This window comes from Patiria miniata, unplaced genomic scaffold (genome assembly GCF_015706575.1).
Source record: "Patiria miniata isolate m_02_andy unplaced genomic scaffold, ASM1570657v1 HiC_scaffold_17, whole genome shotgun sequence".
NCBI classification, from domain to species: domain Eukaryota; kingdom Metazoa; phylum Echinodermata; class Asteroidea; order Valvatida; family Asterinidae; genus Patiria; species Patiria miniata.
Window position 1 is genome coordinate 9244860 of NW_024037055.1, and position 17170 is coordinate 9262029.

Genomic DNA, 17170 nt, shown 5'->3' on the forward strand with positions numbered 1-17170 from the left:
AGAGAAAGAGGGATGATGATTTGAATCCATTCCCCGTGGCTATAACCAAAAAGGAAAAAAAAGGACAAACAGCGAGCCAGACGAAATCTTAACAGTAAAGGGTGTCTTGGAGGGACCTCTAATGATGTAACGCGGTCATACTCTTACGATACATATGTTATTTTTAGAGAGTGGCCGAAATGTCGAGAGCTAAAGATGTCTTGTCAGGAGTCTACGGTACAGAAATCTGTCTGGAGTCTACAGTACAGAAATCAACGCTACAGGATTTGTTTGAACTGCCATGCGCCATTTCCACACATTAATACCCTCCCATTGGAACCCAGACGGCTGACAACATTCCAGGTGAGGGGTTTCTAGCTCTTCTATGTAAATTGGGGAAAAAAATTTTTAAAAAATCTTAGCAGATAACTGTATTTCAGTCAAGCAGCGTATTAGTAGACGTTTCAAAGGATCTTTTTTTGAAATTAAAACTAGAGTTTTCTAACAAACAGTTTTAAGTTCCCCAGGTCTTCATCAATCGCTAAGATATGACGATAGCCAATTACTTTTAAAAAGAAAACAAGTGCACAACAGCAAATGATTGTTGCTTCTCGTGGACTTACCAACTTCAGTCAAGGTGACATTTTGACCAGAGCTCGCTATCCCAGAGAAAATGGGGTCGCTGTCGAAGATTTCTGTCATCTCATCGCCATGGCTACCTGACAACTGTCGCACTTCCAGATAGTAGTCCTTGATGCCAGCCACACTGTCTGACCAGCCATCCCAGGTTACAGCCATTGTTGCCTGTTTGAAAAAAAATAATAGTGACAATATGCCTTTGTATCATATCGAGGTAAATTGATTCACAATAAGGCCAAAAAAAAATACCCGGTCTCTTCAAATTAACACGGAAGCTACTACAGCGCCCTCTATTGCCGCCCTCCTCAAATTTTTTGTACCAAGAAGCACCAAGGAATGGGGAAATTGCACCAAGGCAAATGATAAAGGGCACCAGGGCAAATTATGGAGGACACAAATGTATAATATGGACACAAAAAAGCAAAATAGTACGCACCTTGTCTGTACAATTCAAGCTTGAAGAAAAAAACACGTTTATGTTCTTGTAATATCTTATTGACGTTTTTACTGTTTCGACAAAAAAACACAAGGAAGTGATGTGTCCTTAGCTTTTAAGCATTAGCATGACAAATGCTTTTTCTTAAGAAAGTATTGTGCAATGTGTTGATTACCAACCCGCTGTGAACAAGCAAATGGGGAGGTCGACCGTTCATGACATATGCCTCTCCCAGCCTGGCCAGCTATACAAGCAGAATATGTAGTACCCCCATCACCTTATACCATATGCACACCATAGACTATTGTTACCTAACACATCACCCAGATATCCCAAAAGAATTCCCGACATTTTGATAAGGCAATGACCAACACAAAAGAGGGGGTGGTCCCTCTGTCACATATCGAGCTACATATATGTGGCCAGCTATCGTGGCATGTTCATAGATATTGCAGACTGCATGCAAACTGTCAATTATCATGAGTCAATTTATGGTTTGTGGGCATGTGCAACTAGAAGTCTATAAATAGAGACTACTGATCTATGTTAAAATAGTAATGAGTGTTGATTCGGAATGTGGTACATTCTTATGCCGCCTCAGCGAGAAAAGGGTGGCCGTTCAGTTGTCATGTAACACTAACACCTTTTCCAGGACTGAGGAAGTCAGTCTTTGGATTATTTCTTCCATGCATAGTGTTATATCCTTGCCATTGCATTACCAGGTTTTCGTAAATTCCCCAAACTTCACCTGAGAAATAACATTCTCCGTGTCCAGCATTGTGTTCCTACAGCCACTGCCACCCACGCAGTGATACGGCTGAACGAAGTCAAAAGTGAAAGACGGGCTGCCGTATCTTGTGCTGCCGCTGTAGTACCGGGTGATGATGCTGCTATAGCTGTCTCGGTTGTAAAGTTTCATGTAGCCGCCACTGGTTGAAGATACATCAGCCCTCAGTCTGCCGTACCATATCAGTGTTAGAAAGAAAATTTGAAGGACCATTAAGTACTGCACCAAACAAAAACAAAATAAGAAGAAGAATATATAGGCATCGGGTTGGCATAATTTGACTTCAAAGACATGGGCTAGAATTTCATACAGGTTGAAAAATGAATCCTCAGCCCGACCTGATACCGAGTGCTTCTATGAAAATATCCTTCCATGTGTTTCTTGCAACCTTTGAAGATGCACATTTTTCCATCGTCTTACTGTGAAAAGTATTTTCAGACATCCGATCTCATAATACAAGTGCCACTGAGAAAACCGTGATTTTATTATAGGAATTAAGTGATACAAAATCAAGAATACCCAGTGCATAAAAACACAGCATCCACAAGCAGCTGTTTAACTGTTACCGCATTTTGTCCATGCATCCGATCGCTAGGACAGCTTTATATAGACTTACACATCACCGGTAACTGGCGTCCAGCTATTACTGTCGATAGTGAATGTGTTTGCACAGGCTACCAGGCTGGTTGCGGGTTGGTTTTGATTGAAGGACTGTCCACTCGTCGATCTACTACATTGCCACGTGCCTACTTGATATGTTACTCCCCGAACCCCTGGAAAAGAGACGAATTAAACCGGCAAATTCAAATGTTCGGATTATGAAGGGTTTATTCAAATATTTCGTACCCGGTATAATACTCGAGTACTAATTGAGTTCTCTTTTTGTTCTTTAGAGCACTCGTACTCATACTCGTACTCGAATGTCAAAGAACCCGTACTCGAAAAGACGGTATTCGTAATCGGGCAGCAAAGTACTCGTACTCGACATTGGACTCGATCATCAAGGTACTCGTACTCGAATAGCAGAACTCGAAACAAAAAAATGGTAAAGCTTTACTTAGCACGGTCTATAATTTTATCGATACTTTAAGTTTGAAATGGTAATTGGCTTGCGGATACATCGAACTTCCCGACTTTCCTCTACGCATATCTGGAAAAACATAATTAACAGCTGGCCGTGAGTGGGCTTGTATAGCAGTCTAACTGGGCCTGGGCCAATTACGCACAATGACCCATTTGCCGTGTGTGGGCACAATGGCTACTCATGGGCATGAAACGCCGAGGTGTTCCTTATTACATGGTCGTTCGATTAACTTGGGTGACGGGAGCAAGGCCATTTTCCGAACCCCGGTTTCAATTTTAAAGTAATGGGTCTGTTAATGGATGAACGTAAAATATTACGTACCTAGCTATGCGGAATAAAAGTGTCTCTTAAATTCGTGGGTGGTTGATGTTTTCCTCTTTGTGTGTGTGTGGGGGGGGGGGGGACACAATTGTGTAGAGTTTTCAGCCTATCTATGATATTAATAAAACACTGTGATAATCAATTAAAAGCGCATACGTTTTTGTGAATTTACTTACGATTCACAACAGCTGTCACCCCTGCATCCACAACACCCATCCGGACACTTTGGATGTATGGATGTCCACCACTACTAAGGCTTGGTAGTCCAGAGGGCTGGTAGGAGCTAACCCACGTGATTGTTAGGTTTGTGAAGTTTGCTACGTTGGTGAAGACGGTGTCTGTACTGTCCTGAACCGATGGGGATTCCAGCGTGGTTGTTCCAGATATCAGGGTGGCTCGGTGCTCTGATATCACTGGTGCTTCACTGCTGCTCACTGTATTTATGTAATACTCACAAACTAAGTCATGGTATAGGTTTATGTTAAACGTTCTGGCAATACTTCTATATACACTGTTAATATAAAAAAAATCGCTGTTATTTCACAGAGATCTTATGTCAATTTGTATTACAATGGTCATGTTACTGTACAGTGGTTTCTTTGTTGCCAGTAGAGGGCGCAACAACACCTTTTTGAGAATTTACAGAACTGTTGTAAACTGTACAGTACATGTGCTCTGTTGGCGAACAGTTGTTTCTATGTTTCTGCTGTTAGAGAACATGACATGCAGTGTGCCAGTACATAATATATTTGTCTCTTTCAACCATAATGGTGGATTAAGAGTGCTGTATAAAAACAGGGGAAAAAAGGAAAATGCAATGCCTGTATCAAACAAAGTGACGGTCAAACAGCATCTTAATCCAGACAAAACAATGAACCATGTAGCCTTGACATACAGCGGGCAAAACATGCTGGACAACATGTACGTTCACAAGTACTAGCTTAAAGCGCGCGCAACACACACAATTTCAAAGCATTATCCAAATCTTTCGGAAATTGGGCTTGTTCCTGCAAGAGCAAATCCTGAACTAAGGCAGGGACAACACTTGAGTTAGGAACTTAATTTTGACAAGCCCTGCTTTGAAATTGTCTGTGCTGTTCGGTATGTACTTGTACGTACATACTTCCGATCACACGCAGGTCAGGTCTGATAGTGGCCTTTTTTAAGAACAAAATTTTATTCATAAGATGAATTTTTTGCGTCGGGGAGATGTAAATCAAATTCGGCTATGCCCTTCACCGACGTATACACGCTGTGTTACCTCCCGAGTGGAAGTTGAAAAAGTAACTCGCGCGGGTTTCGAACCCACGACCTCTTGCTTTCTAGTGCAGAAGTCTTACCACTTGACCACCGAGCTAACGGGATCGGTTAGCTTGTTCGAATATGGTGTACATAGCAGCGGTTACCGCATTAACTATTCATAAGATGGAAGTTTTGCGTCGGGGTGTGTAAATCAAATTAGGTTTTGCCCTTCACCGACGTATAAACACTGTGTACTCAGTGTGTTGCCTCCCGAGTGAAAGTTGGAAAAAAATCACTCAGGTGGGACTCGAGCCAACGAATTTTTGCGTCGGGGTGAAGTAAATTGAATTAGGGTTTGCCCTAAAAAAAAAATCGTGACAGGTTCAATTAATTTATTTAATCGTTTGAATGTAGGGTTTTCAAATAATATGCAGCATCGATTAAAACAAACAAAAAAATCCAGCATGAGCCAGTTTTCATCAGTTAACCTTTGTTTCTTAACATGGAGGCTGTACAATTACAAACAGTTTCGAGGATACTTAATATTCACTGTATTTAAGCAATAACAACAAATTCTTTGAGCTTTTCGATGATTTTCACAGAGATTTTTGCTTTAAGCCAATGTAAAACAACATATTTTTTTAACAGTGTTTTTTTTTTAATTAGGCAGAGGAAAGTCATGTGGAAATGTTCAGTTTGAATGTTTTTTTATACGGTTTGCCGACATCATCTCCAAAGAATATCCGGGTTTTTCCTTTAGACTAATTTGTCTTTCTTCACATGTTTTTGCCCATTGGGAATGGTTATTCACATGACCTTAAAAAAATACAACTTTTGCAATGAAAAACATGCAATAAGTTTTTAATAAGATTTCATTCTGAAAAAAAAATTATTTAAAAAAAACATAGGAAAGTAACGAAATGAGTGTTTTTGGAGTGAATCAGTGTGAAGAACAATCGACAAAGATTACGATTTATCTAGAAATCTCTACTGAGTCATCACTTACTTCTTCTACAATCAGTTCCCCAGAATCCACTGCTGCAGGTGCACTGGCCATTTGTGCAGGACCCCGGGTAGCAGGCATTGCTGTCACTCCTCCATGAACATTGCTCTGTTAGAGGAAACGTTTTCAATTAGGAAACTCATCAAATCTCTAGAAATTTTTAAGCTTACCCATCTACAAGGAGGACCACAACTTCTCCTAGACTGGAAGAGGCTGTGCGACTGAGGTTCCAACCGAAAAAAAAGTGACATCTTGTCAGTTTCTTCAGGGACGCTTTTAGCAACTATGCGCCTGTACATTCAGATCTCCTGAAACCTAACCCATTGTTGTTCTCATGCATGAATAATAATAATAGTAATACTACATATCTGGTGCTTACATTGCGCTATACCTATACAGTTTCAAAACGCTTCATCATTGTTATTATACCCTGCTCATTGGGCCACTGAAACATTTCAAATACCATCTCAGCTTCCTAGGGAGTATACAGCAATTTAACTCCTGGTTTTGGTATAAGGGTGTGTCCTACATTGATGCATTGTCTCAGCGAAAATATTTGTTTTTGTCCCCAGTATCCCTGATTCTTCAGGTATATAATTCAAACGTTATCACAGGCAGTTTAGTCGCTCCACATTTTTTTCGTGAATTATTTTCTCATATTGCACCCATTTGCACAGTATTAAAGGTGAATGATTGGAGATGGATAAATATTTCGTTCAGTCCGTCTTCATTAAGAGCACGAACCATCATTCGCCTTTGCAGCAATTCGTTTCGATCTGTCACTGAGAATGTGGTGTTTATCTAATTTCGGTCTCTATATTCAAATACGGCACTTGCCGGCCCGCAGTGCGCTTTTCGCAGTTAAAATGCTGACGTTTTATGTAATGCAATCAAGTACATAATGATGGATTTTTGTAAAGCGATTTTGTAAACTGGTCTTTGATTGGCCGATGACGATTTCTGTGTGCATCAGGTGAAACAGTAATTTTTGCATGGTTTGTTGATTTAATCTGTAACATCTTTTGACCAGTTTAACAGTCTATTTTGTATTGAATATTCCTGTGCTTGATCTTTGCCCTTTTTTTTGGGGGGGGGGGGGTTCTCAGCGAATTAAGCGGCTTGTTCCTACCATTCATGTTCAAACTCGTTCCTTAAACGTGTTCATTTAATAATTGTCTCCCCCATGAGGAATATATTGAAGAAAAAAATCTTTCGGAAGAATGGAGGAATAAAGTTGAATTAATTAACAAGCTGCAAACTTACTAATGCACCGGGTCATGGAGTAAGACTTCTTATACGCCGATCCTAGAGATGAGCCGTAATCACCATCACATCTATCGCATCTCTGGTCCGAGTAAGTGCTGCAGTACACCTCAAGGCAATGTGCGATGGCCGTGCACCCTTCAAACAAAATTCATCCAGACTGTATCAACAAAAGTCCCCAAAAGGTACCGAAATAAAGATGCAATTTAAAGGGAATCCCTTGAGAAGGTAAGAGCTAGCCTATTTAAAGGCTTATAAAAAAATCACTCAAATTCCATTCTTGAAGTATTTCAAATAATGAGACAAGGGATTTGTTAATCTGCAGAAGAATCCTTATTGTCACACAGATTTCAATGACCATAATTTCCCGAAACCTTGTTGCCTTTTGCAATGTAGCCATAACCTGTTAAATTCAAGGCACAACAGGCGAAGCCATGAACTGATTTGCGCAGAGGCTGTTAAGGCCGCGTGACTGTCTAGAGGGTTTTGCGTTTGGTTTTTTGGACAAATAAGTTCTCGGAATCGGATATCTCTGCATGTGCACGTGCCCACACGGTGCATAATTATTCTTTACCGCGCTTTTGGTGACACGAACGTTGAATTTACATTGAAATTACACTGATAGGCCAATGTGATTGCAGCTACTTTGTTAAAATCTGCTGAAATAATTTTTCCACCCTAAGGGTTGAGAAGTTATAGAATGAGATTAGGAATAATAAACAAGTGTAAAAAACATTCATGATGATGAGTAATACTCGGCGTACAGGACTGTAGTTCCCATTATTACGTTTGTTGGTGGGTTACCGCTCGGTAGTCCGAAGATCTGATAGTCTGAAGGTTCATTCAGGCGCGGTTCCAAAGCCAATATTTCAGGGGGACTAGCAGGGGTGGATCCAGAAATGTTTGCATGCAGGCATGCTGAAATGCAGACCGGTTTGTTTCACCTAGGGGAGAGGGGGACAGCCCCCCCCCCCTTACAACCGCGCCTGGGGCTCATTAGTCCGATGGTTCGTTAGTCCGAAGTTTCAATATAGTCTGAAGATTCAACATAGTCCGAAAGTTCAATAAAGTCCGAAGGGCTGACAATTTTGGGCCTGTCTCCAACACTTGGGCTGTGAAAAAAAGTGTTCCTGGTAGGATTTTGTCCTCTTGACTTTCTGAGACCACACGTATCCCTGTTGTAGGTTTGGGAGGGTTAAAGCTATATCATTTGCGGTGCTACTAACATGTGTCTTTACTTACGATTACATCGCGGAGAGTAGAAGCCTCGGTTGCAGTAGCTGCAGTAGTCAGGACGGGTACACCGACCTCCATTGGGACATCCGTAAGAACAAATGGCTAGCGACCATTCAATAAAGGGGAAAAGATTAGAAACACCCAATACAAAGGAATAGCACCGATGCAAAATCACTTTGAAGATTTAAAAATATTTCTCTTAAGACACAATTTTACTTATACCTCAACGGTACGTTTCGTTGATTTTATTTTTCCTACATTTCTATTTGGATTTGAAGTTAATATTCTAAAAAAGGGTTCAACTTACGGGTTGGGCAGCGATCTGATTTATGCCCAGTCCATCCTTCACAACACCTGTAACAGCTTATGTACCTGTTTAAACAAAAACAAATAAAATATATATGTTTTACCTGCCAGTGGCCCTGTGTGTTGTCCTGCATACCTTTGTTGATAGCTGTCCGAATTTCCCAACAGATCGGGCATAAGGCATCATAATTATAAGCCTGAAATTCTTGAGTTGTTTCCGAATTGTTTAGTTAAATATGGATCGTTTGACGCGGTTACAATTACAATTGAAAAGTACAATATTGTACAAATTCTGGACACATCCGTCAGCAAGTTCGTTTGTTTTTTTGTTTTTTTTCCTGTATAGAATGTTTATGTGTATCTTTGAGCCGCCCTCTTTGAATTTGTAATGGCGACTTTTTGTAATTCTAGTTTCTAACAACCGGGTCTTAGCAGTAGTTTCATAATATAACATGAGTTTTACATTAAAAACAGTACTCTCTCATTCTATGAGATGAAGTTGAGTATAATGTCAAAAAAGCTTCCCATAGTTGCTTTTGACCAAAAACGGGTGCAAATGAGAAAAAGCGTATCGTGGCTGTTGCCTCACAGGCCTTCTAAAGTCTTCTGTCAGACTACGGTTCAACCTCCATTCCTTCCAAATTGTATGAACATTACTACAGATGCATATGGAAATTACGACGGACCACAAAGTGAGCCGCCACCTTTCCGTCCCCTTCCACCCCAGTCCCGAAGAGCCCAATAAGACCCCGATCCTGATAAGGTACTTGAGAATAAACACTAAATTCAACTTATACAGGACAATAGTTGTTGTGAGCAAACTAGGGCGAACTGATTAAACAAAACTTGGCTTCAATCAAATTTAAACAATTATTATTAAATAATGAATCTATAATCTGCAATTCACAATCCGCAATTCGCAATCCACAATCCGCAGACCGCAATCCGCAATCAACACTCGGCAGGTAAAACCCAAATTTGGGGGTTTCGATTCTGGCAAGCTCTGACTTTAAGGTCTTCTTGGGGTATTCCCAGACAAAAGTCGACACACTTCATGTTAAGTATCTCACCAAACAGCTTTTTGTCTGGTGACCTTCAGACAATACAAGCTGACAAAATGTAGCCCTCAACTCTACTCCTGTCTTTTCCACGTTATCTTGTTATATTCTTAACAGATTCTAAATGTATGCCATTGACCAAAACGACTACCTAACTATCGACTTCTAAGGCACATGTAAATACTAAGGTACCGTAACGAACTGCATAAGCAGTAGGACTCCGCCGGATCAATGTCCGATCCCCGCCGGAGCCCCTTGTTTGGCCAAAAACGTTCACCCTTGGAGCTATCCCTAGAGTACCACCGTTACTAAAGATCACTTTATAAGATGAAAATGTTTCCAATAGTTGAGCTAGAAAAAGCAAATAGGCTTACCTGTATGTGGTGGTGCGACCCCATTTCCAAAATCCAAATTTGGTTTGGTACCTCTGCGAGCATGAGTAACTACAAACAGATCCGCTAAAATAAAAGGTTTAATGTCAATCAATTAAGGACATACCAACTGTTTACTAATAACAACTTCAATCCCAAATATTGTACTTTTAAACTTTAGCTGTGTGAATAGGGTGTGTGTAGGATTCAACAGTTGCTAAGCTGTGTGTGACGCTAGACATTCGAGGAGATGTTTTTGTAAAGTAGGTTTAATACAAACGTTGTGTAAGGTTTTGTTTACTTAATATCCTCAGTTATGGTAGTCTATATCGGGTCTAAGGTCATTCACCCGTTGCACGTCAAAGACATGGTTAAAAAAAACTTTGTCACGCGCTCTGTATCATGTTACGCGACATGCACCCGGCTGTTGTATTACAAACCACTGCATTCAAATTGACCATTCGAACCATTAGTCCTGATGTGGGAATGAAATAATGTCACGATTTATTAAAGTCGACTCCGATTGGCTGGCGCGCGGCTCGAATATATCTGCATGTTTAGACATCAGACATTATACAGGAGACTTGGCTTCGTGGATAATGGGTGATACTCCAACTCCTTACAAAAATGTATCAACTACACAGGCTTGTTTTTTTTGTTTTTGTTACCGTACTCTTAAAGGTAAATTCATGATGAGGTTATGCAAAGGATAATGGTGTGTGCGTCGGTTTCAATTCCACCTTCAAATTGTACCTATTGTTCACTTTTCAATATGGCAAAAACAAATCATGCTCAAACCATTACATGGTTTCAGCAGTAAGTGACAAACTGGCAGGCAAAGCTTCCTGCAAAAATATTAGAAGAGAGAGAGACGTTCAAGAGATATACGACCGATAGGCAAAATGCTTCAGGTTTCAGGACTCCTCCTGTATGACCGTACTCGTTTTCAAAGTAAATGAAAAATCGACTTTGGACAACATGATCTTTATCGGTTTGTAAAATTTCAGGGGCAGCAGACACAAGGCACGCCCCATTCTTCATGATAAAACGAATGATACTGTTTTCATGGGAATGAGCGACTAAGCGGAGGAGCATTAAACTCTAGTTTGACTCATTTGATTAACTTCAATACAATGCAACGTTCCCTTCCTTAATAGTCACCTAGCCTCCAAGGTATCGGGAATCTGTATTCAAGATGAGTAAACCCGGATTAGAACGGCAATCATCCAAGGACTGTCCACCAGCATTTATTCAGCAGGCTAGTTAAGCCATTTATACATGTAGGGAGACCAAGTGCGCCCTCAGTTGTTCGTCCAAAAGTTTCGCGAGTGATTTGCATATCATGACCTTTGTGCTTCCCGCGCATAGGCAACTTGTAACAAGTTTTCTTCTGTGGGACTTGAACAGGGAAGACCACCACAAATTTGGGGCATATATTCTCTCTATTTTATAGGGAGCATGGCTCCGGCCATGCTCCAAATTTATATCATTTTGGAAGGTTAGTATTATAGATTATAGATTTGTGAGAATATTGTGTTCATTTTGAGGCCGGATGATTCACGTCTGTGATTTGTAACATATGTAGCCAGCCGTGTGTTGACATTTGACCTTAATCGTTCTATTTTATTGTGCCTTACATTTATCATGGATTATTGCTTTGTGTAAAGATTATTATCATCTTGACTCTTGTGTGGAAATAATGTAAATACAAGTTCGGTAAGCTCATCTCATTGTTGTCGTCATGACATAGGTTCATAGTTTTACTGGCATATATTTTTAGTGGAACACTCGTCCTCTTTAAATAGAGGGCCGGCCTCCTTTTGCCATCCCGCTACATACATGTGGGAAACATATCACGTGATTGAGAAAATATATAATGTGATTTGAAATAATTTCAAATGGGTTTAGTTAGCTTACACGAGAACGTTCGATTAGCCATTACGTGAGGCTCGTGTCTGCTGCCCCGGCTCGCGAGCGGGTCTCTGGTGACTTCCCGTTCCCGGGTGTATCGACGTAAAAGGACGATTTCGAGGATAACACTATTGAGGATGGCGGGATTTTTAATACAAAAAAAGTACAATGGAGAGTTTTAGGACACATATATTTCAGATTATGACAGGCATTCTATTGGATAGACAAAATTTGTTTTATGATATATTCCGATAACATCGTCGATTTTCGAAACGCATTTATATTTTATTTATGTGTGCATCCAATATCCAACAATGGAGGCCTGCCATTTAGAGGTATCATTTAAACAAATACAAGTAGAGCAAACTGTGTTTGCTGAACAGAGCATATATTTTCCGCACTTTACATTTTGGAAACTTTTGTTTCCATTATTGACGCCATTATTACTGTAGCGGCCAAACTCAGATAGATTTCTTATTTTTTGCCAAGTGAGGGCGCTGTACCGGGAAGAATGTAGCTAAGCAAAAAAGCAACATGGCTTCAGCTCGATCTCGATAGAGTTTGCGACTTGTGTAATTCTTCGCCCAAAGTATTAATCTGGCCAAGGTTTATTAAACGGTTCGTTACTCTTAAATAATTTATATTAATGATTCAGTGATAAGTGTGATATTTAGTGATATTTTCTAAGCCTAAAAGTTGTATTTTCAACACGTGTATTTTCTTAAACATTGCTTTACGTTTGGACATTTGTGTGCATGTATATAACATGTACATGTAAGTGATATGTAATTTGAGCTGATTCTTTAAATTAGATTACACAAACTCTGGATAACTTCTTGTAACACATACATTTTATTTTCTGTTTGTACAACTACCAAAACTGTAAGAATTTGTACAAGTCAATATAATTTTCTGGATCTGTGCACAGCATTTTAGTCAGTAATCTTTGGCAGATTCATTATTGACGTTTACCACCAGGATGGATAAGGGGGCAGAAGACCTTACCACGCAAGGAGCTACATGTCATGACCATGAGAAAGTTGACATGGACAGTGAAGATGCTGCTTTACATGAATCATCGAGGGCAACAATGCACACAGAAAAAGGGACTTGCCTACCAAAAGGACATGAAAGCAAAGCGCGTGTCACAGCTGTTCAGGCAAATAAAGTCGAAAACTGAAAGGCTTGAACTTCTCATGAATGAAAAGCATGACCAAAGTGAAGTACTCGCTGAATATAAGGAATGGATGTCAACTTACGAGGACTTGCTCAAAGAAGTTCTTCAACAGGGAAACGGTCCGGTCACAGAAAGAACAAGATGTCGGAGTTCCATGCCAATACCATGGCACCAAAGACAGCGAAAACCTGACAAGCATATCACGCATGAGTGGAAGGGGCTCAAGAGCTTCCATTGCCAGCGCTGTATCATCGGCACGACTCAAGGCGGAACAGAAGAAAGCAGCTTTGGAGGCAAGAATAAATGTCAATAATGACCATTCTGTTTCAGCTCAAGGTGACAAGCACTGTGACAGCAACTGAAGTGAAACTGGCATGTCAGGTGACAACGCTCTTCTTGCAGTTGTCAGACAACTGAAAAGGCCTACTCCTGAGATCGAGCGGTTTAGTGGGAAACGAGTTGACTACCGGAAATTCATCCGGCAGTTCAACACTAAAGTCGCAGTGCATACTGATAATGACGATGACCGAATGAGCTACTTGTAGAAGTTTACTACTGGAGAGGCATATAAAGTTGTCTCAGGTTTCAGCCATCTTCCTGCTAAGCAAGGATACCCTGCAGCTCTAAAAAAAATTGGCATCTAGATATGGAGACGTGCATCTCATGGCCCATTCCTTCATCAAGAAAGCGCTCGATTGGCCATGTGTTCGTCCGGACAACCCGAAGGCACTTGGTGACTTCTCAATTCTGCTGGTTGAATGTGAAAATGCTGTAAGATGCATTCAAGCAGTGAAGGTCCTCGAGTACCCCGACAACATGAGGAAGTTGGTGGGTAAACTACCATTCTATCTTCATGACATTCTATCTGCAGACAAAGGCGAGACTGTCCAATTTAGCCAACTGGTTCGATTTGTAAAGATGGAGGCAAAGAAGGTGTTGGATCCCATGTACGGCAGAGAGGCACTGAGCCAAGATGTAAAAGGTACAGGGGCAAAGGTCGTCACCAAACACACTAATCGTTCAAGGGGCAGCTTTGCAACCGAGGTTTCAAGTGGCCAATCCGAGCAGACATGGTGTAACAGAGAAGGAGACAACAGGTCGACAGCAGTAAAGTCTGGCAATGAAATGAAGAACGTGTGCATATATTGCACTGACACAGGCCATCTTACTGACAAGTGCAAGCGTCTGTCCAGTTTGCCTCTGTCTGAAAGAACAGAGTTTGCAAAATCCAAAGGTCTATGTTACGGATGTCTCAAGCGTGGTCACCAGAGTAAGGAGTGTCGCGATAGATCCACTTGTCACATTTGCAAACGTCGACATCCAACCTGCCTCCACGATGAGAACAGTGTTCCCAAGCTTTAGTCAAAGCGTAATCCAGATGGCAGCAGTGGGCAGTGTGCAAACTTTGCAAAGCATGCAGGTGGTAATACGAGGGCCGGTCGGCAGGGTCAATGCACCATGGCAATTGTACCAGTTAAAGTCCGGCTGAGAGATGGTATCAAGGCTGTTCAAACGTACGCATTTATGGATCCTGGAAGCACCGTTACCTTCTGTAGTGAGAGTCTAGCCCGACAGTTGGGAGCAAGTGGTCCATGTAAATCCATTACATTGGACACCATGGGTAAGCCCTACTCCATGAAGAAGTATCTCATCGACGGGCTTAAGGTCAGCGACTTGGACATGACGAACGAGATTAATCTTCCAGTCACGTATACCAAAGACACAATTCCAGTTTCCCAGCACCATATCCCAAAGACTGATTACATCTCCAGATGGGACCATCTTAAAGACATCAGCTTGCCTGAAATAGATGCAGACATTGGACTCCTGATTGGTAACAATGTGGCAGACGCCTTCACCCCGTTTGATCTGAAAACTGGTCCAGCAGGTAGCCCTCATGCTGCAAGAACTATGCTCGGTTGGGTGGTTTGGAATGTGATGAGAGACGCTGAACAAGTACAGAGTGACATAAGTTGTAGTTACTACAAATGCCAATCTCAAAGAACAGCCGGTTGCCTATCGTCTGAAAGTCCACCCATTCGGAGCAGTGTCGTCACCGAGTTGCTCAAGCTTTGCTCGAGTCTTAAGCAAACTGTTGAGGATAATGTTGGTGACTACGGAGAGGCTTTATGTGACGTAGTAAAGAGAAGCTTCTATGTTGACGACTGTCTTGTCTCGGTTGGTACATACCAAGAAGCTGCTCACTTGATCCAGAGTACCACAGCCCTGTGCAAACAAGGCGGCTTTCATCTGACAAAGTGGGTGTCAAATAGCCATCAGGTTCTGCAGACGGTGCCAATAGAGGAACGGGCAAAAGACATCAGAGAGTTGTCGATGGAGAATCAGAACCTTCCCAATGAGCGAGCTCTGGGGGTTTATTGGTTTGTGGAATCAGACAGTTTGGGGTACAAAGTCAATTTGCCAAAGCAACCTGCAACACGACGAGGAATACTTTCTGTCACAAGTTCAGTTTATTGCAGCTCCTTTCGTGTTGAAGGCCAAAATTCTCCTTCAGAGTCTTTGCCGACGAGACATAGGATGGGATGAAGAGATCCAAGGAGAAGATCTTAGAATCTGGAATCAGTGGCTCCGTGAGGTGAGAGACCTAGATCAGCTGAGGATCAGGAGATGCTACAAGCCTTCGGGGTTTGGGCAGCTTGTAAGCTGTCAGCTTCTCATCTTTGCAGATGTTAGTGACGTAGGGTATGGTGGGGCTGCCTATCTCCGGCTTTGTGATGAATCTGGGCGCATCAGCTGTTCGCTTGTTACAGGCAAAGCAAGGGTTGCACCTTTAAAGAAGATGACTATCCCACGTTTGGAGTTGACAGCAGCAACCATCGCAGTTAGACTTGGCAAAGCGCTTACTCAAGAGCTGGACTGCGACATACACGGCACGTACTACTGGACAGACAGTATGACGGTATTGCGGTACCTCGCAAACGAGAGTTGTCGCTTCCAGACCTTTGTTGCAAATCGCATTGCAATAATCAGAGATGCCTCTTGCTTGCAGCAATGGAAGTACGTGAATACCAAATCCAACCCTGCTGATTGCGCAACACGTGGTCAGTCAGTGAAAAGGTTTCTTCAGTGCTCCATGTGGTTTGAGGGTCCAGGCTTCCTGTCTCAGCCAGAAACAGAATGGCCTCAGCAAGATACAGGTCTGACCAAGCTAACAAATAATGATGTTGAGGTGAAGAAAACCGTGCTGATGACAGCAGAGACACCTATTAGTCCAGTTGACAGACTTCTGGAGCACTATTGAGATTGGACCAGGCTGAAACGGGCAGTTGCATAGATATTAGTTGTGATGAAGCGCCTTCAGAATAGAGTGGCTGGAAGCAGTAAGTTGAAACAGGAGCCAGCAAAGCAAGAGTTCGAACAGCAAGAACCCAATCTGTTGCACCGTTCACATAAGCTTGAATCAGAGCAGAGCAGAGTTAACCAAACTCTTTCATCAGGTGCCAGAGAAAGTCCTCACCATACTCGACTTACCACAGAGAACCTTGAGGCTGCTGAGAGGGTTTTGGTGTACTATGTCCAGCAGAAACATTGGAAGGACGAAATCAAATTGTTCAACGAGACGGAGGGAAAACCATCCTTGGTAGTAAAGAAGTCTTCTTCGTTGAGAAAGCTTGATCCTAAGCTGGTAGATGGCCTTCTACGTGTTGGTGGTCGGATTGGTAGAGCAGATCTCGACTTTGAGTCCAAGCACCAGGTACTGATGCCAAGAGACTCACCCGTATCCAGGCTTATTCTTCAGCATATACCCAAGTCAGTTGGACACTTGGGCAAAAATTCCATCCGAGCAGAGCTTCGACGACATTACTGGATAATTGTAGCACCTTCCATCATCAAGGGTATCGTCTCGAGGTGTGCCACTTGCAGGAGATACCAAGCCCCAGCTGAGCAACAGAAAATGGCCAGCCTGCCACGAGAGCGACTTGCGTTGAATGAGCCTCCATTCAGCAAGGTTGGAATGGATTATTTTGGTCCCTTTGAGGTGAAACGTGGTAGAAGTATGGTGAAAAGGTACGGTGTAATATTCAATTGTTTGACTTCGCGAGCTGTCCACTTGGAGTTAGCGCATTCACTTGATACGGATGCATGCATCAACGCAATCCGCAGATTCAGTGCCCGTCGTGGATCAGTGAAGAGCATTCTCTCTGACAATGGAACCAATTTGGTTGGCGCAGAACGTGAGATGCGTGAGCAGATGAAAAACTGGAACAAACAGAAAATCCATGACAACTTGCTACAGAAGGGCATATCCTGGCAATTCAATCCTCCAGCAGGATCACATTTTGGAGGAATATGGGAGCGTTTGATTAGAAGCGTCAGGAAGATCCTCTACTCTCCG

The 17170-nt window shown here is 42.0% G+C and overlaps 1 protein-coding gene across 1 annotated transcript in view; it reads right to left on the reverse strand.

The window, feature by feature from the left end:
- The window catches only part of LOC119723761, a 66234-nt gene that overhangs the window by 38110 nt on the left and 10954 nt on the right, over positions 1-17170 (reverse strand). Inside the window, exons 3-11 of the mRNA XM_038194612.1 lie at positions 9729-9812; positions 8298-8362; positions 7997-8092; positions 6755-6892; positions 5495-5599; positions 3423-3680; positions 2458-2614; positions 1803-2010; positions 603-783 (exon numbers count right to left, since the gene is read on the reverse strand). Coding sequence (XP_038050540.1) covers positions 603-783; positions 1803-2010; positions 2458-2614; positions 3423-3680; positions 5495-5599; positions 6755-6892; positions 7997-8092; positions 8298-8362; positions 9729-9812 — 1292 coding nt within the window. The remainder of the gene's footprint in view (positions 1-602; positions 784-1802; positions 2011-2457; positions 2615-3422; positions 3681-5494; positions 5600-6754; positions 6893-7996; positions 8093-8297; positions 8363-9728; positions 9813-17170) is intronic.